At 30.9% G+C, this 21,142-nt stretch overlaps 1 protein-coding gene and 1 long non-coding RNA gene across 3 annotated transcripts; one reads left to right on the top strand and one right to left on the bottom strand.

The window, feature by feature from the left end:
• Positions 1 to 1,372: 1,372 nt before the first annotated feature.
• LOC140176494 (uncharacterized) lies at positions 1,373 to 2,239 on the bottom strand. Its single transcript, XR_011868099.1, has 3 exons — positions 2,093 to 2,239; positions 1,949 to 1,997; positions 1,373 to 1,867 (listed from the first exon to the last, which is right to left on the bottom strand). It is a non-coding gene; the product is annotated as an uncharacterized lncRNA (long non-coding RNA).
• Positions 2,240 to 4,941: 2,702 nt separating this feature from the next.
• On the top strand, positions 4,942 to 8,230 carry LOC112720334 (protein SHI RELATED SEQUENCE 1). Of its 2 annotated transcripts, none has more exons than XM_025771239.3 (2): positions 4,942 to 6,596; positions 7,448 to 8,230. In XM_025771239.3, exons 1-2 carry the CDS (start codon positions 5,966 to 5,968, stop codon positions 7,870 to 7,872), a joined length of 1,056 nt encoding a protein of 351 aa, XP_025627024.1. In that variant the 5' UTR covers positions 4,942 to 5,965; the 3' UTR covers positions 7,873 to 8,230. The 2 variants fall into 2 exon arrangements, with proteins under 2 accessions (XP_025627024.1, XP_025627023.1); XM_025771238.3 differs by having other exon boundaries at positions 4,943 to 6,659.
• The last annotated feature ends 12,912 nt before the right edge of the window (positions 8,231 to 21,142 follow it).

Below are 21,142 nucleotides of genomic sequence, written 5' to 3'. Positions count from 1 at the left end.
GTTATTTTGCCAGAACCTGACACATCTGGTAGCTAACCCAGACATTGGTCTCTAGGTTGCACATCTCCAAGAGGATCATAAACGAAAGAGAGTGCCTTTCCACATCGAAGGAGTGTGCCTTTCCACCTTCTCCTGGAGGATATACGAAGGAGAGTGCCTTTCCACATCGAAGGAGTGTGCCTTTCTACCTTGCAACCAGAGAAGAATGTGGGGGAAAACAATACGAAGGAGAGTGCCTTTCCACCTTCCCCACATCTGCATCACGACAAGAGAGGGAACTTCCGTCCTCAACTTGCCATATCGACCATTTTGGCCACACACAGTCATTCCCAAATCTCATCATTTATCATCATTATTTCCTTACATTCGTTCTTTATAGCCATAACAACATGTATTCATTTAGCTTTCACATCATTCTCTTATAATTCATCACGTTTACCCTTTTCAGGTCCCGACCAAACCATTTATCAAACTCTTCTCAACCTCTTTAATATCGAATAATCTTAAAATTAACCCAACTCTAACATTAAATCAATCACATCACACGAAGATTAAACTTTAACTTCTTGAACCCATGACTATCACTAAGACATCTTTGACACTCTATTTTCTTTTTTTTTTAATATAACAAATAAACTTGGAATTGTGCAAACTTTATGTCCAGGCGTTCATCTTGAAATAATCTTTCTAACAAACCAAAGATCATAATTTTCTGATTTCTCTAGCCTCAGGAATAAAGGAAAAACCGTGACTGCTCTGCAGTGCATAAAACCAGAAAAACAGCAGCAGCATGTGATATTCAAAATTCAATATAAACTCCAAGTTAAATCCAATGACTTTAAAAAGTTAATGTAGTTAAACTTTACTCATCCAGGTTTCTTTCTCAATTGGTTCTGAGTTAATACCATTTTTAATGAAGAAGTTACATTACTTGGAAGTTAAGTAAAAATGAGTCAAAATCTATTTTAGAAACCAACAAGCTTAGTACCTTTCAATTTGAATAACTTTTGTTACAAAACTCCAATTAAGCTAAATTTTGGTTTGGAAACTCTTAGCTCATCGAGAAACAAGTGTGTCTTGGTTGCATAGCTTGCTGAAATCTGTTTCTTTTCAGCTTTGACCACCAATATTCAAAAATTCACAACTCCCAATCCTCAACTCTTAAAATTCTGAAGTTTTAGACAAATAAAGCAAGTTATTCAAATTTTATAAAAAAATTGGTTTCGCTCCAAAACTCAACTCGTAAAAGTCGCAGCAAGACAAACAAGTTGCTGCCATGTTTGACCTTTACTGCTACAGAACAGATTTAACAACCTAACTTTAAAAATTTGCCATAAATTTTATATTTAACAAAAAGATCCCAAATTTTTCAGTTTAATTCCTTATATTCCCAAGTTTAGCCCAAACTTGGTCTCATGCAATTCCGATCATTACATAATTAGTTACAGCATATGCAATACCACCACAACACAACTCTACATCCTCATTAACAAACACCAATCCTAATCCATCATAAATAAATATAAGAGCACACCATTAATAACTTTCACACCTCATAATTCTAATATATATCCACCAACAAATCTATTCCAACAACATTACAAGGCTAATCATTAAATACATCAAACAATTCAACTTATCCTATGGTTCCTCTAACCTAAGTTTTCACAACACCGTAAATATTAAACGTGCAAAACTTAAACCATACCTTGGTCGATCACTTAATTCACCCAAGGCAGCCTCTCAACACAAAATTACAGCCCCTCCAAGCTCAAGTAAAACAGCCACAAACTAAGCTTTGATCACTAACAAGCCTCCAGATATTCTCAATTAAATTCCAATGCATATATACCCACTTAATCTACACCTAATACATATACATATTCCAATTTCAGGTTTTCCATAATAAATACAAGATTAAGCTAGGGTTAGGGTATCCTTATCATACCCATATGCTCAATAGCTTGAACCCATAAATTCCGAAAGCTAACTTGAACCTAGAACACAAGAATTGAACAATTTTTAACTTAATCGTTCATGAATTTCCAAAATTAGGGGAAGCTGGATGAGAAGGAAATAATGAGTTACCTACCAAATTGTTCCATGGGTTTCGTAGAGCTCATCGCGGTGAACGTGTAGTCGCAAACGGTTCGTCAATCAGAGCTCCGGATCAAAAGTTATTGAGAGTTAAAGTTTGAGTGAGGGTTAGGGAGCTCTCTTCCTCCCCCAACCTGTTTGGCGTGTTGGATGCAGAATGGAGAAGAAGAGCTTCTGTCCCCTTTTTAAGTATGGGTCCGGTTGGACCTAAGGGTCTGATGGACCCCGATTCAACCGGTTCGGTCTTTCTGATCTAATTTTGGGCCAAATTTTCGAAATTGGTATTAAAATTCTCGTTTCGACGAGCTCTATCCTATTTTGATATTAGTTTTGCATTTTTAACTTTTCTAATTAAAATTCGAATTATTAACTAATTATTTACCGATTTTAGCGGAGTTTACAGATTTCTCCGATCCGTATCAAAATATTATACTAAAATTACATAATATATGCGTAATACATGCTTAATAATACAATATAAAAAAAATTAGCCAACATTCATTGGTCTTGATTTCTTTTTCTTAATTTACAAAAAAATATTCGATAATCACGTTTTGATGTTTGTTTAAATTAACAAATATTTAATTTATCTAAATCATAAGTAATAAATTATATTTAAATAATTTTAAATTTTTAAAAATGAAAAAAATTGGATAATACCAATTCCTTTTATTCATTTTAAAAAAAAAATAAAACAAAACATTAGTAACAATTTAATTTTTCTTTTTAACGATTCTCATATTCCCTTCATTCACCAAATAACTCCCATAATATGAAAAAACACCCATCCCACTTCAATATTGAAAAATATTAGCCCAATTAAGAATATGTATATATTATTGAGTTAACCCAATTTTATATAGTCAAATAAAGGGAATCGCGGTTCCAATTCATTTTAGGGACTAGCTATAACCATAATGTTTGGCAAATAATACTGTTTAAGCAATTAGGTGATGTAAATGTTGAGAAAGATTGAAGGGAGACAGAGGAATTTTAATGTTAGCAGAAAACATAAATTAATGAGCACAAAAGTGGTAGTGTGTCACGAAAAGTAGCGTGTTTTCCGGTGTAAAGGACGAAGGACGCAGAAAGCTGTTTGTTTGACACGTTGTATGAATCAGCACCCTTAGACCAGCATGGGTTAAGTTCAATCAATGGTTCAGATCAGATTAACTTTAATTACATCCGTTTCTATCCACTGCAACGACATACCCTTTCATTCAAACCATGTATAATTTTGACCAAATACATTTCATTTAAAATTAAGTGATAAAAATGAAATATTAAAAGATACAATGCTATGGGTATAATAAAATTAATTACTAAAATAAAAAATATATTAAAAATAAATTAAATTATATATATTTATATACATAATAATTAATTTTAATGATTAATTATAATTTGTAAATAATATTTTTATAATAAAAAATAATATTTTATATAAGAATATAAAATTACATTTCATTTTTACGGGTATGTCAATTAATTATTTTTTTAATATCTTTGTAAGTTAAGATAAAATTTATTTAATTAGATTAAAACCTTTACATTATTATATTATTCAGGTAATGAATTTGAGAATTAATATTTTTTTCTAAAGTTAAAGTAAAACTCAAATTTGAGATTTTTAAGTGAGAATAAAAAATTATGTCATTTGAGTTATAATTTGTTAACAATTAGAGAACTAATATTTTATGATTGGTTGTTTGTAAAAAAAAAATACATTAAAAATGTACAAACAAAGTAAACTTTGAATTATATAGTTAATAATTTAATAATAAATTTCACATATAAAAATATAAATTTAATTTTGATGTATTGTTAGTATAAAATAATTTTATACATACATTCATTACGTAATACTACATTAGTAAAAATAACTATCTTTTACATTAATTACGTAAATAGTCATCCAAAAAATTAAATGTGATTACACGACTGTGTAAAACACTTTACATCAAAAGTAAACTTGTAAAAATATTTGTTAAAATCTAATGAATAGATTAAAACAGTCTCAATCAATTTTTTTCATATATTACGATAAATTTAATTAGAATTCAATTTTTTTAAAACGAATATGAGTCATTTTTTAAATTAATTTTTTATCTTAAATTCTAATTTTAAATTTGATATCTTAAATTTTATAAGTCGCATTTTATTTTGAAATTTTTTTTAAAAAATATAAATAATTTTTTTAAAATAAAATACGACTTATAATTAAAAAAATATTTGTTAAATATGATTTATTTCGCTGTACCTATATATTTCTGGAGACGATGATAATAGTTGTCATTATTAAATATGGCTTATTTTTTTTAATTTATAATTAAAAAATTCTTTAAAATAGTCATACTTATTGTCGGTATATTTTTGTATACTCCTATCTACTGTAAATCTATATATTATTTAGAAATGATGAAAATAAATTAAAAACTTGGGATTCAAAAAAGTTGAAAGGAGTTGGCAGGAATGAGACCAAATTGCTCTAAAAAAATTGTATTTAAGAAATTAAAGTTTAAAAATAATATTTGGAAAAATATTAAATTTTTTTATTTTATTTAAAAAAAAATCCTATATATAATTATCTTTATATAAAATTAATATTTATAAATTATTAAATAATTTAATAAATTTAACTAAATTATTATTTAATTATTAATTTTATATAAAAATAGTTAGACGTGAGTTTTTACATAAAAACATTATTCTCAGAATTCTAGAGTGAACCATGAAATACTTTTTATATTATTATATTAACGTTAACTAACTCAGCATTAGTTATTATTATGCTCATTAAACTGAGAAAAAAATTTGGCTGTTTATCAACTAGTAGAAGATCATTTGGATGGTAGGGAGTAATTCATTCAACCGAGGGCGAAGGGAAAGAAAGAGAAGTAGGGTTAGTTACTGTTCAGTGTTGTGGTGTGGTGGTTTTTTGTCATTGTGCGAACTTAAACATGCACTACTAACAGACACAAAAGAAGGAAGTGGTCAGAATCATAGAAAAGAGCTCTCATAAACTCTGTGCTGTGTGTGTGAGAGAGTGAGTTATTAATTAATAAATTCAAGGGAGGAGCAGAGGCTAGCAGAGAGATAAAGAGAGAGAGGGGGCATGGCGGCGTTTGCAGTGTGTGAAGGCTAAGCTGTACCAAGAAAAAACTGCGCTACTGTGTTTGTTATTATTAACGCATAAATATATATGCCTCACACAGTTACACACACAACGTTGAAGGCGGAGAGGGAGAAAGAGAGAGAAGAGAGCGCACTGGAAAAAGAATTGAAAGCGCGATTAACGCTGCCCTATTCACTGTTCAACGCCTGTCCTTAACCAACGAAGCTTCAATTACCCTTTCCCTAACCAAAACAGCTACCCTATAACCAGAGACTAGAGAGCAACCAAAGAAAGAATAGCAAAACAACTTAAAAAAAAAAAAAAAGAAAACACGTTCTTTGAGAAGGGAAAAAAAAAAGAAAAGAAAAGAGAAAGAAAGAATAGCTAAGCTAAGCTAGTGATTTTGTATGATAGTGTTTGTGTTAGTGTGTGTTTTTGTGTGAAGAGACACACACGCACACAAAGCCCAAAGAATACAGTAATATAATTATTTTCTTAAAGAAAACTTTTGAAGAAAAAAAGAGTTTACAACTGGTTACTACTAGTTGTTTTGCTTGTGGTCTCAATTCCATTTTCTCAACACCAAAAACCATAGTACCTATCAGTTCCAATTTCTTTTTCTATTTCTTATTCTTCTATCCCTCTCTTCACAGATTTTTTTTTTTAATTTTCCTTTCATGCGTGCTGCTTCCTTCTCAATATGGATTTCTGGCCACAATCGAGTCGTAGGTCAGGTTTAGAAGCACCGCGAAAATGGCGGGGTTGTTCTCGTTAGGAGGCGGTGGTGGTGGAGGAGGAGGAGGAGGAGGAGGAAGAGGTAGCAGCGGAAACCACCAGGACCAGGAACAGCAACACCAGCACCACAGTCAAAACACCGAAATTCCTCCTCCAGAGACCTTATTTTGGTACAAACAAAACGACGACGTTTCAACATACCGCGGTTTCGAGCTATGGAACCAGCATCAGCTTCAGCAGCAACAGCAGCAACATCACGTGATAGCACATCACCATCAAGCCCGCCCTCTCTTCCACCGAGATCTCTACTCGTCGGCTGTTGCCCTTGGCGTGGGGCCCAGCGGCGCGTCCGATGAGCAGTCTCCGTCGAGATCGGCGGTTATGGCGATGCGGTCCGCCGGGGTGGGAGAAGCCGGAGGAGCAGGAAGCGGAACAACCGGAATAAGCTGTCAAGATTGCGGAAACCAGGCGAAGAAAGACTGCCCTCACATGAGGTGCAGGACTTGTTGCAAGAGTCGTGGGTACGACTGCCAGACCCACGTGAAGAGCACGTGGGTCCCAGCCGCTAAGCGCCGCGAGCGGCAACAGCAGTTAGCGGCGCTTCAGGATCACCAGAACAGAGATGCTTCAAAGAGACCTAGAGATGGCGGTAATAGCAACAACCCTTCCACTTCTTCAGCACTTGTTTGCACTACTCGTTTGCCCTCCACTGGTACTACTACCACATTCATTATTCATCTATCTATCTATGTAGGTCACTGGTTTTGCTTTCATTTTGTATTTGTTGCATCTAAGCGGGGTAGTGTGTTTGTGTGGGACTTAAAAGGTGAAAACAAAATAAAGGAGAAGCTAGAAAAGAAAGCAAAGAAAGAATCTTTGGCCCAGGGAAATTCTCTGAAAAGATCGATGAGAAAGTTTTGGAAGTTTACCTGCAAGCATGGGAACCGTATCGATTGCGTGTGAAGCAAAATCTACACCATATTCATCATATCAGCTTTTCTTCTTCTATTTTTTTTTCAATTTTATTATTATTATTATTTATTAATAATTGTTTACGGTTATGTTTTACATTTTCCGAAAAGCACTGTGATTTAGTAGCCCTGACCAAACGGATTGACAGGGAAGAAAACTGTTTTTCCTCTCTGTGTGTGTGTCTGGATGCGTGTTCTTCGTGAAACTTCCTCCCACCTCCTCTTTCTTATCACATTCTCTCACTCTCACACTCACACCCAAACATTCTCTTCATCATTCACCTTTCACTATTATTATTATTATTATTTCTATCTCCTCGCTAGAATAAAAAAAAATGAAAACCTTTCAATTTTTTTTTCTTTCATAATATGTTAACTCTTATATTATTGCTCAACAAAATTTTCTAGAACATGTTTGTTGGTAGACATTGAGTATTCTATGTACTCTACTCCTTATTATTGGTATAATGAGTGTTATTAAGAAAAGATTAAAAAAATGATTAACGAATTTTGTTTTTGTTTGATGAAGGGTTAGAGCTTGAGCAAGGAAATTTTCCATCAATAGTGAACTCTCCTGCAGAGTTCAGGTGCGTGAGGGTTAGTCCCTTGGATGATGTGAATGAACAGTACGCTTATCAAACCGCCGTCAACATCGGAGGCCATTTGTTCAAAGGGATTCTCTATGACTACGGTCCGGACAGCGAAAATGCTAGCTACTACGGTGGTGGCAGCGGAGGCGGCGAGGGTTCTTCTTCCGCTATTGCTGGAGCTCAGCCCTTGAACCTCATCACCGGCACTGATTCTGCCACCACCGCAACCGCAACCGCCCCGGGTGTGTCGTCTGCAGAGGCTCTTGATGTTGATCCTTCGTCGTTGTACAATCCAGCTCCAATTAATACATACATGGCTGGTAGTAGCGGTACGCAATTCTTCCCTCATCATCCAAGATCTTGAAAAGAAAAGAATAAAAAATAGGAAATAGAAAAGAACAAAGAAAAAGAAAGATGGTGTGAAGATTGAGTGCTATGTACTGGATCTGGCTTCTATTTCACGGGCTTTGTGTATGTTTGGATTATTATTCATGACATTGGTGTGGACTACTAGCTGGTAGTGAAGTATGTAGGGGCAAAGAGAAAGAGTTGGTAGAGAGAAAGATAAATTGGAGAGAACACGAGAAAATTATGCAGGCATTAGGTGTTTGTTTTTTTGCGTTATATGGATGCTTAGTTCAAAAAATACATCATTAATTATTATATTCTTCTCCTCCTACTTATGAACTAGCTAAAGCTATATCTCATTTCATTTATCTGTACGATATTATTTTATAATGCATGGATATTATAGTGCAATAGTACTTGTATGTGTAGTGTTTCTTGTTTAATGTTATGTCACACATTAATTTTTCTTTGCTGGTTTTGGTTGTTATATTGAACTGGGAAACATATGGGTTTTAAATTTTGATCTTTATTTTGTTTTGACTAACCAATGCATTATTTGAAGAATGATGAAGAGAGAAAGAAATTTCTCTGATTATTAACATTTTGGTATGGGGAGGTCCAACCATGCAGGAGCATTATTCAAGTTTAAAAGGTGAAACATCTCTCTCTCTCTCTCAACCATGTCACGATACTGTAATTCCAATGGCTAAACTTTGCATAGAGATGTGACGTTGGTTTTTAAAAACGAGAAGTATTGCTTATCAGTGTGTGCTCATATTTAATGCACATGCAAGAAAACTCTACGTATATGGGGGAACACTTCATCTTATGGTAGCCTAATAATTAAGGGCACATTTAATTTGGCAGTAAGAGTGTAGTGAAAATTTTTATCTCAAATTCATATTTTGAAAATACTTGTTAAACTTTCCAATAAATTTTTTTATATTGATAGACACCATATTTTTTGCTGTTAATGTTATACCACATTTTTACTGTGAAGCTGATGGTGAGATATATGCGGTTTGTATAGATTTGTTTATCATTGTTAGATTAAGAGGAAATTATGATTAATTACTTTAACAAATATTTAGGATATTTATTAACCAAACCTTTTATAAAAATGTTTATTTTTCATTTTCCTTATCCCAACCAAAAGCATGCCCTAAGAGGTACATCATATGGCGACCTGGGTGTTGCTTAAATGAATGAAAACCAAAACCAGTAGTAAAACAAAAATGAAGGCTATGATTTCTAAACTTTCCGTATGTTTCTCTGAAAATTCTGATGCATAGCATCCTCTCTCCTCCTCATATAGATAGATGCATTATTTGTCTATGATATGTGTGCTAATAATAACTGCTTACTCGTGTTTAATGAAACATATGCTTCCTTATTTATACACTTTTCTATAAGGACAAAAATTGCAAAATAAATGGAAAATATATAGCATTGAAAGTCAAAGACTCTTATTATTGAGAACCACAAAATTTATGTCCTTTATCTTGAGGAATATTTCATTTTTAAAATAAAGTACCTGATTTTAAGGAATAACTTGCGGGATATAACATGGAAAAGAATTTTTCTGGGGAAATGACCGAAGGGAGATTAGATGAGACAAATAAAAAATAGAATAAGAATATATAAAAGTATGTAAGTATATTGAACAAGAATTTTCAAAATAATATGCATCTTTTATAATAGAATATCATTTCTTATGCATTTTTCCTTACAAACTAAGTTTATGCATTAGTATTCTTTAATTGGAAGAAGAATATATAATATTTCGAAAAAAAATTAATCAAGTAGATCTTCAAAATGTCATGGACTTTTTAGCAGTTAAAAAGATGTTATGGATGATATAATAGTTTTAATTCTTATTGAATTTTGTTTTTTCTTGAAGGTGTTCAGTTAGTATTTGATGAGATATTGGATTTTGGAACGGGCCATCTATCTAAATTGATTTTGATAATTAATATATTAGAGAGTTATTAAAATTTAATATTTTTTATTATTATTTTAATTATTAATTTATTTTTTTAATTTAGTAATTTAATAATATATTTTATTCTATATTTTTAAATATTGATAATTAACAGATTTAAAAATTATAAATTTTGATAATTTTTTAATATTTTTTTAATTATATTTATTTTGCTTGTGTTCTATATTTAGGCTAACTTTTAATCAATAATAAAAATTAACATATGACAAAATTTTATGAACCTTTTACATGAAATTAAAGATTTGTTTAACTAATTAATTTTTAAATTCTCCAAGTGTTGAACATTTTATATTGATAAATTATTATGTACTTCAAGTGCTCTCCCAGTCTTCTGCCTTATTCTTTGTCCTTGGATCACAATTTACCATATAAAACCAGAAATGGATAATTTTCGGATATATTGATTTGAGGAAAAATACTTTGATATATTTCATTAAAATGTGCAAATATCTAAAAAAGATAATTGATCTTAAAGTTTTTGTGTTACTTTTAATTTATTGTAGAAAATGGTCCTAGAAGAATTGAGCCTTTGTTTTGACTTTTGAGGCAATTAATCTCGCATCCTTCGAAAATTAGACGATAAATTATCCTTTTTTATATATTATCACATAATAAATTTAATTATATATATATTGAATACATGAAATAAATTATTCTACATATTTTATTTAAATATAAAGTATCATCATATTTGAATTTAATCTAAATAATTAACTTACTCTATTATTTCTATGCTCATCGTACTATAATAAAACTTGAAACATATTTGGATAATCGTAGAATATATTTAATTCGTGTTCTAAAAATTTATTTGTATTTAAATTTTAACTGTGTTAAATGGGTTACATGTATGATTATTTTTTGTGTATGTTAAAAATGTGCAAAATAAATCTATTAACAATAACGTAAAAGAAGATAATTTACTCTCTAATTTAGAAGGATATCAATATAACATACTAGCTATATCTTCAGGTAGTGGAAAAACCCATTTGTGGTTAATATAATTTTATGAGTTTGATCTCATCTCTTTTCATTTTCTCACTTTTTCTTTCATTCTGTTTCTTATTTCTATAGTCAAATTCATAACATGATTGAATTTGTCTCATTACCGCAAGGGTAATAGAATATCAGCATAATGGTAGAAGTATGCTATAGTTATTTGAGAAAATTTAAATTTTACTCTTAAACAAAACAGCAATTCAAAGAAAAAAGAAAGAAAAAAAAAGTCTCTTTCTTTAATAATAGAGAGTGACACACTTGTGGTGGGGTTTTGTTTTTGGGAGAGAAGGGGGAGGGGGGGGGGGGGGGGGAGGAGAAATCATCGAAAGAAGCAATGGTGGAATGCGTGGATATAATTCAGGAGCATAGCTGGAAAAAGAAATTATTTGTTGTAAAATTGCCTCAAGTGGATGACATTTTCTGTTAGGTAAATAGTTACTTATCGTATATAACCCATTTGTCGTGGATTTGACACTTCATGTTGCTTCTTTATTTATCATAGTCTTTGTGGGTCTCATATAGTTTTAAACACGAAATCATTACCTTTTTATTTTTTTTTTGTTTTTTGTTTTTTAAGATGAATTTATTTACTTTGTGTCTTAAAGATACATGTTCATATTACAAATTAAATTTTTTTTATTAAAAATACAAAAATTTAAATTTTAATATATTTATTTTATATTTATTAAATGAAAAAATTTAAAACCTTTCACTAATGATAACTTTATTATATGCAATAAAGACACGTATTAGCTAAACCTTTTTACGATATTGGACAAAGACTAATTCATCATAAATTAGAATTTTATTTAAATGTTTATTATTGACCAATAAATTATTACATTCACAAAATAAATTTCGAATTTCTAATATTTATTTAAATGTGAATTAATAACCACTAGACTAACTCAATCTAAGTAAATTATTACTTTTATAAGAAACTAATTTATATATGAGGAGTGTTAGAGGACCAGCAACTTTTGTGTTTTGGGGTAATGCTAGGTAGACAAAAAAAATCGCCAGAACTTGCCTTATTTAGCATTAATTAATTGTCGCAACAATTAATGAATGCTAAATAAGACAAGTTATGGCTGTTTTTGGCTGATTTTCTTTGATTACCAAACATTTTTGTTTTTTTAATGGTTAAGTACTGACCACAAAACACAAAAATTACTGGACTTTAGACGTTTCCTTTATATATTATATAGGGCTATCCAGGTCTGCATTTCATTCGTATACACATAATAACAAAATAATTAATTATTTGTCTTGATTTAAATTTGTACATTACATAACTTATTGGACAAGGTTCACCAGCATGATGAGTCATATATGTCAGAACTTGTTAAGTAGAATAATGTATGCAGAATTTAGTGATCCAACAAAGAATCTACATGTTCAGATATCATCGTGCTTGTAGTGAATGGTTATGCTTACGGCTATTACAGTCTTACGTCCCTTATCTGCTATATCTATAATAACACATCTTGGATATATATGGTATCGGTTCCGCTAGGAACCTAATTAGGAGGATAATCAACTAATTAAAAAACAGAAGTTTTGTTATAAAAAAGAAAAAATAACTCTCCATTATTCTAATTTTTTAAATTTTAAAACTAAAAATATAAAAAGTTGACTTAAATTAACTTATGTTATAGTTGGTTCTTAAACTTTTTGATATGATATTTGACACATTTAGTTTCACATTTCTACAACGAGTTAAATTTCCAGTTTAACGTAACTGTACTACATAGATAATAAGTAGATATAGATTTTAAACAAAAATAAAACTATACTTTTTATTCGTATTTGTATAAATTAATAAACCTGATATACGGACACCCCTAAACATAAATTATGAAACAAAAATATGCACACCGAAAATCAACTACGAAATGACATATCATATATTGTGTATAAATATATATGGTATTTAATTTATTTTTAATATATATTTTATATTTTAACATATATTCTATACGCATAGTTAACTTAGTGGTTGATTTTTTTTATGCGTAACATGGTTGGTTTTGAAAAATATAAAAAAAAAAATTTTAAGCATAAATAAATAAATGAATTTTTATTTCCTTACGATTTGGCAAATTAATAACATGATATACATAATTAACATGATCTGCATACAATTTTCTCATCAGTTTGGTGCTAAAATGTTTGTACGTGTGCTTGCGAAAGTAAGTAGCAAAACATTTCTCCTTGAATTGTGAATTTCACAACATCCACTTTAATTTTAGAATTGTCATTTTAAATCATGAAGCTTCAATCTTGCATGTTAGTTGTACAAAAGAACCGAGTGAAGTATCAAAATCTATTCAAAATCATGTAGCTAGTTGACAAAATTATATAAGAGAGAGAGAGTAAAAATTTGCCTATTATATACTTACAATGCAAGGCTTAGTTCATTGAACAAATGTATTTGAATAATTTTATTTTCTTAGGCCTCAGATGAATGTAACATTTTATTAATAACACTATATTATATAGATGAATTCTGGTCGCTATGATAATAACAGATAGTCACACAACACTTGAAAAATGTAACAATCTATTTGTATGTATGTGTGTTAACTAAGTCTCGTAGAATTGCATTTGTTTTCATTCAAGATTTCAAGTGATCAATTGGTGCTTTTAGTTGAAAAGTAATTGTTTGGTGGCAGATAGATTAAGTCGTACACTAGTACTTTACATGTTGGAAGGAGGCATGCCTTCTTGGTTTTCTAATTAGAGATGCTGCAACTACCACTTTATTCTTATTAGTTTTCCCTTTCACGTTCTTATGTACCTTCTTTTTTATGGGGATAACTAAACAACACTACAATAAAAATTATTTTTAGTGGTAATAAAGTAATAGTTACTTGCTATATATCTTATTTAACGCATATTTTTGCGATAATTATATATTTATTGTTATTAGTATATATTACAGTGGTAATTATATATTTTTTTGTGGCTATTAAAAAAATTTTTATTGATAATTGTATAATTGTGGCTAAAATTTTTTAATGACAAAATATAAGATAATTAATGTCTAATTACTGATAAATATATATTAAAACCTATTTTTATTGCGACTAAAAAAATAAATGGCCACAGAAAATAATTTTTCTAGTAGTGCACCAATCCTACATGAACAACGGTATTTGATAGTTATACAAGACAATCACATAAAAATAAGAGAGAAGTGTATCATTGAAAACATAAATAGAGTTATAACACATTTTTTTTTTTAAATATAGTTGTCTTGTATATATGTCTATTTCATTTGTTTATATAACATTTGTAGTAATTAAATAATGGTACATAAAAGCAAAAAGCTCCACCAGTTTGCCCCAAAAATAAAAGTACGATTTGTACACTAAATTTTGTTTTTGTTCAGACACCGTTTAAAACTAAAGGTAAATGAATGAGAATTAAAGACACTCAAAATTTGATTTAACAAAGATATTACTACAAGAAAAAATATATATTTTTAGTGATAATTTATTTTATCTTTGGGACCATATAAATTGCCACCAATACTTTTATTGATAATTAAATATTATTAGTCATTTTGTACTTTATTGTTAAATATTTTTAGTGAAAGCAAAGACTACATCTTTTAACGGTTATTATTTTTGACAATTTACATAGCTACTAAAGATAATTATAGCATTATCATGTTATTAACTTTTAGTTTTCATTATTATTCCCACTAAAACTTTTAAGTTTTTACAGTTATATTCATTGTTATTATTATATGATAGATATCAACTTTTATTTTAATTTCAAAATTATTATTGCCAATAATTATTGTTATTTGTAGATAATATAAATATACTGAAATTAATTATAGCAAAATAAAACATTTCATTATATTCACAATATCAATAATAAACTCACAATATTTATCAAACACAAAAAAAAGTTATTAATTCTATTTGTTTGGGTATACTCATAGCAACACCAAAAAAAATAAAAGTATTATTATTCCTACTAAAAAGACTTATAATTCACGCTGAAGAGAAAAATTCATAATATCATGCTTCAATCTCCTTTAATTTGCGAGAACACAAAATAAAGCAAGTAAAATTGATACCAAAAGAATGAAACCACTAAATTAGTAGTTACTGGCAAATTTTGGTGAAGGCAATTATAACAGATCCTCTAACAAGAACGTAGAAGCGAATTCAATGCGTATCAACAATAATGATTTTGATGATGATGGTAACACTGGTAAGAAAAAAGAAGTCGAAGATCAGTGAAATTTATTTACAAAGGGATTTAACTTCTTTTCACTAATAATTGAAATAGTGATAATAACATTATGACTATTAAAAAATTGTCACCAAGAACATTTTTTTTCTTGTAGGGATAATGTTGGTGTCTAAATAGACATTGTTTTTAGAATTTTACTAAATAGTGTCCTAATAAAAAATAATTAAAAAAGTTTTATTAGATTATTTTAATTTTTTTCAATACATTGAAAAAGTTTTTCTTTAAATATTTTTTCTTTTAATTTTATTTTGTCATCAAAATATAGCGAGATTTTTTTTTTAAACTTAATTTGGACAAAAATTTGCAACAAAATGGCAAGTAGTAACGAGGGCGCAAAATGGTACTTTCATTGTAGTAGTCTATATTATCTTTCCCGAGAAGAGACACTCATATAACGTTGGACAGTGTCCACTAAATGAAGCTCCAGAAAATCTGAATTATGGGATTTTGTTTTAATAATTTTTTATTATATTTCTTTCCCAATGGTGAAATTATTGAGATCTATCTCACCATCCACTTTATATCTATTTACCGGCAGAGAGATGTGGATGTTGCTGACGATATTAAATCTCCCTGTTCTCCCCACTTTAATAAAAGATTTCCTCTTTTCCTGGATTCTATTCTTCCTTGTAATTAAAAAGTTTGTTTTGAAAAAATAGTTTAAATAATAAATAATTATATTAAAAATAATTTATAAATAAATTATTTTGTATTAAAATTTTTAATTTTAAAAGTATTTATTTAAAAAAAATAAGAAATATGATAAAAAAATTTTATTATAAAAAAAATCATTTTTTTAAATTTTTTTATAAACTCTTAAATAATTTTTTAAAAAACTGTAATTTAATTTTAAAAATTACACTAAACATTAATACTACTGTTTTTCATAAGTCAAAAATTCAAAAAAATTATCTTTAAAACTTTCCAATCGAACTCTATTTCAATTTTATATATGTTCCCTTTGGTTCACAAACTCTTATGAGTACTCACTCTCGATCATCCTTCATCCACTAGTGTTATTCCAATTTGATGATATTATATGACAAAGTAGTTTTAATAATTAAATTTAATTAAGTTGATTTAGTAGTTTATGGACATAATAAAAATTAATTAAAATATATATAAAAAATTAGTTAAAATTGATTGCAAAAATAATTTATTTATCTAATACTTTTCATTTCTAGTTTTTCAGACAACTTGTAATTTAGTTCTTCCGTGTAATTTGGTATAGGATGTAAAATCAAGCTGCACTGCATATATATATGGTCTCCATGTTATGATTTCACATGTGTCTTTGTAACTTCACACCGATGGAATTTTTGGATTCTCTAATTCTAAAATCATCCCTAATAAATCATTAAAAAAATATATACAAAGTGAAAGCATACTTAAATTTATAAGTATGATTGAGAGATGTGGTTTTTTAATTTTTCTCAACTAAAATTTATAAAATTCTGGTTTTGGGTCGAATAGTAACTCTTTGATGAAACAAGGATTGCAAGATGATTTTAATATATTAAAGACCAAAATTCTGGAGCTCTATTTATATTGGTTTATTAGTTCCTATTAAATCCTAAAGGCTCAAATAAAATAGAATATTTAATTTTATTCTCATTTAAATCCAAATCAAAACACTACAAGAAATGCGATGAATATCGTCAGATTTACCGTCGAATTTAACGTCGCGCATTACTGTTGGTTTTACCGACGATTTTGTATAAAATTCATTTAGGCAAATCGTTACCAGCGGATTTTTAATTCCGACGGTAAATCCGCCTGTAATACTCGGCAGCAAAACGAGGGAAAAAGGCACGAACTTTAGCATGGTTTTTGTCGTCAAATAAGTCCGACGGTAAACTATTTTAGTGAAATGACGCGTTTTGGTGACCCACTATGAGTCACTGTCGGATTTAGGCAATCCGATGGTAATGAGCCCTAAAATTGAAAGTGGGAATTCTCTCACCCTTCGTTTCGGAAATCCTTTCTCTCTCTAGCCCTTTCCTCTCCCCGCTGCTCCAGCCCCACTGCTGCCGGCTTCAGGCTCTCTCTCTCTCTCTCTCTCTCTCTCTCTCTCTCTCTCTCTCTCTCCCTCCCTCTCTCTCTCCCTCCCTCCGCGTCGCCGCACCGTACCAGACCGCCGCTCCTCGCCGTCCAGCACCGATGCCGTCGTCGCCCTCCAGCACTGACGCCCTCCCCACCGCTCCTCAGATTCCATAGTCCCTCTTTCTCTTTGTGATAATACATGATATTTAATCAAACAATTATTTTGAGAATTGTGACCTTAATTGAGGTTTATGTTGTAATGAATTTACTGAAATTAATGTTTTTTATGATAATTGATGAAAGATAGGTTTTGTTAAAGTTGATGATTGAAATATAATAGGATGATTAATTATGTACATACGAATAATTTGATGATAATTTTAATTAATGAAGGGTTTGGTATAATATATGTAGACCATGCTTGATAAATAAGTTGTGAGTTTCTCTGCATATACACCCTTGAGGTTTAGAATTTACTATGTTGGTCTACGAAAACTAAAGTTAAAGATTTTATGTAAATTTGGTTAAGGAGCACTAACTGCGAATTTAGTCGCAATAAGTGACAAAGGTGTTGAGTTAAGAAAAATAATTAACACATTGATAATGACAAACATGTTAATTAGGTTAATAACCTAAGTGGATTTGATGAAGTATTTTAGTGTGCAGGCCTAAATTAATTTGTTGCAGCCCAAGCCAATGAAGCTAATGCACTCAAGTGTATCGAATGAAAATTGATCCACAAACCAAACCCAATGCTAACTAAGCATTAGTGAATCAAACCCAAACTAGGCTTTACAAATGTACTTCGGGTAAACACAAGAAAAAGAGAGAGAGCTTCATCTTTAAGCTCACACACTAGATAAGAAAAAAAGAGAAAGTTGATCAAGAAATTAATGTCCAATCACACTAATCAAAAGTATGTTAAGGTAAGTCAGAGGTTAAAGGTGATTTATTTCTATTTACATGCAACTTAATTTCTTCACTTCTTCTCCAACTATCCATAAAACCATTTTGGGATAAATGAAGAAAGTGGTGTTTGATTATCTCTGCTGTAAATCAATGGCTTACATTGTTACTTGGAGCCAAAGCACAATTTTAATGGTTTGACTTTGGGCACTGAGCAAACTAATTTCTGCTGCTCGGCCCTCCTCGGTCAAGCCAACATCCAGATTTGAAATCCCTAACTTTTGGGGTTGATTGATGAAAGAGAAGAGAAGAGCTCAGCAAGCCCAATAGTTGACTTTGAAGAAACCCTAACTTTGGCTCAAAAGAAGGTATAAAAAGGAAAATGATTCTCATGAGAGGCAAGGAGAGAGAACCAGAATCTGAGTTTGTTTGAAAGTTTTTCTGAGAGAGTTCAACATTTGGAACAATGTTTCTACATCAAAGAAACATTCTGCCAAGATGAAGAGCTTCTTCAGAGAAAGATAAATCCGGTTCAACTTATAGCACAAAGACTGTGAATCATCATCTCCTTCATAGTTTACTATTTGTATTTTCTGTTTCAATGTATATCTTTCTTTGTATTCTGAATGAGGTAAAAGGCAAAGAGAGAGGCATTGATAAAAGCCATTGAGTGAAAAGGCTGAGAGAAACACTTAAGAGAAAAGCTAAGAGTGATTTCAAATTTCTTTTGGATCTATTTCTGTTTTGTGTCACGTAATTGAGAGGTATCCCTTGCTAAGTTGGGTAAGCACTTAGTGTGTCTAGTTTAGGTAGTTGCATTACCAAATCAAGTTTATGTTGAAGCTTGATGTGTCTCAGATAGGATTACGTTAAGTCCTAGAGAATTGGTATATGTATTACTTAAAAGATAGTAAAAATTCTACCAATGTTGTGGTGGAGACTGGATGTAGGTTGCATTGCACAAGGAAACTGAACCAGGATATATGACTGTGTCACCTTCTTCCTCTCTGCTTTAGTTCTATTTTTCTGATTTTTATGAGACAAAACGAAATTGTCTCCTGCATAATCTACTGCGCAGACCAAACTGAAGCCAAGTTTAATTTCTGGTTTTAAGACTCACTTAATCAAAGTCAAAGAAGGCCATAGATTCAACCCCCCTTCTCTAATTCTTCTGGAACCTTCAATTAGTATCAAGAGCCTAGGTCTCAAAAATCAAGCTTAACAGCACGGAGCAAAGGTCTAATGGCAAACAACTTGGGCACAACCACGATGGCCTACACGCTAACAAAGGGTCAGTCAAACAATAGGTCTCCCTTCTTTAATGGGAAGAATTACACTTACAGGAAAGAAATTATGTGGATCTTCATTCAATCAATTGATTACAACATATGGAGGACAGTTGTGAGTGGTCCCAAAATCCCAATAAAGACTAGTGCTGATGGAGTGGTGACTCCAAAGGAGGAAGCCGAATGGAATGATGATGACAAAAAGAAGGTAGAACTGAATGCTAAAGCTATAAACTTGCTACACTGTGCTATCAGCTTCGAGAAGTACCAAAAGGTGTCTAGATGCAAGATGGCAAAAGAAATCTGGGAGAAACTCCAAGTCACACACGAAGGCACCAAACAAGTCAAAGAAACAAAGATTGATATGCTGCAAAAAGAGTATGAGATATTTACCATGAGGATGGTGAAAGCATTGATGAGATATTTGAGAGATTCTCAATCATCATTAACAGCCTTGATACTATAGGTTTAACACACACTGAACAAACTCTAGTGAGAAAAGTTCTTAGAAGCCTTACAAAAGAGTGGGAAACAAAAGCCACTGTCCTAGCTGAGAGTAACAACTTGAGTCCACTAACCTAAGATGAGCTAAGAGGGAAACTTCTAGCTTATGAAACCACACACACAGCAAGGCACAAAAAAAAGGAATAGCTTTAAAATCAAAAGTAGAACCTGATGAGAATGAGCCTTGTGACAGTTTTTCAGATGACGAACTTGTATTTTTTGCTAGGAGACTAAGGAGGCTAATGAGGAACAAAAGCAGGCACAAGGGCTCAAGCTCAAAAGAATACAAGAAGAATTTGAGCAAAGTAATCTGCCACAACTGCAAGGAGGCTGGACACTTTAAGTTCAAATGTCCAAAACTCAAGAAAGAGGACAAAGTGAAGAAAGAAAAGAAGAAAGTGCTCGTGGCCTCTTGGAAAGATAGAAAATGATTCGGATGAGGAAGAAGACTCCGAATATGAAGCTCAAGTCTATTTGATGGATGGTGAAGATCAACTAGATGAGGTAAATTACTATGACTTGTCTATGAATGATTTACATGTTATTGTTGATGATCTCACCCACCATTCTAAGAAATTGCTGAATAAATACAACAAATACAAATCTGAAAATGAAGTGTTGAAAGCTGAAAATGAATTCTTGAAAGAAAAAGTGAAGGAGACCGAATGTGCTATTGATCTTATTGAAGAAAATAGATTTTTGAAATCTGAAATTGAAAAGCTTAAAAGGAAAGCACATTATTGATCCTTCTCAAGAACTTGTTATTAAAAATGAAAGATGAAATGAAATGATTAAAAAGTTGAATTGTGATTTAGCAAAGTTTGCTCATAATTCAAGCAATTTAGACAAATTACTTGCAAGTCAAAGACCATTGTTTGAAAAATCAGGTTTGGGCTATGTGACAAAAGAGGATGCAGTTTTTGAAAAAATAATTGCAAAATTCATGGCTTCTTCCTCAAAAACAAAAACCTCTTTTGATAAATCTGGTCTTGGATATTTTATCAACAGTGATGCTGCCTTCGAACAGCCATATCTTGATGAAATTGCATCATTATCAAGAACTGAACCTGGTCCAAACAATTCGGGTTTCGGCTACTTGTCAAATAATGAGGTTGCTTTCAAAAGACCACATTTTTTCAAAAGAACCTCATATTCAGTAAGTCTATTTGCCTCTAAAAATTCTAGTTTGAGACCTTTTGAAAGAGGTGCTAATACAAGAAATGAATTTGTCAAAAGAAATGTACCTTTCTCAAAAAATAGAAAATTTCACTCTT

Source organism: Arachis hypogaea, chromosome 11, assembly GCF_003086295.3.
Source record: "Arachis hypogaea cultivar Tifrunner chromosome 11, arahy.Tifrunner.gnm2.J5K5, whole genome shotgun sequence".
Taxonomy (NCBI): Eukaryota; Viridiplantae; Streptophyta; class Magnoliopsida; order Fabales; family Fabaceae; genus Arachis; species Arachis hypogaea.
Note: the sequence above shows the minus strand (reverse complement) of the source record. Positions and strands in the feature narration are given on the sequence as shown.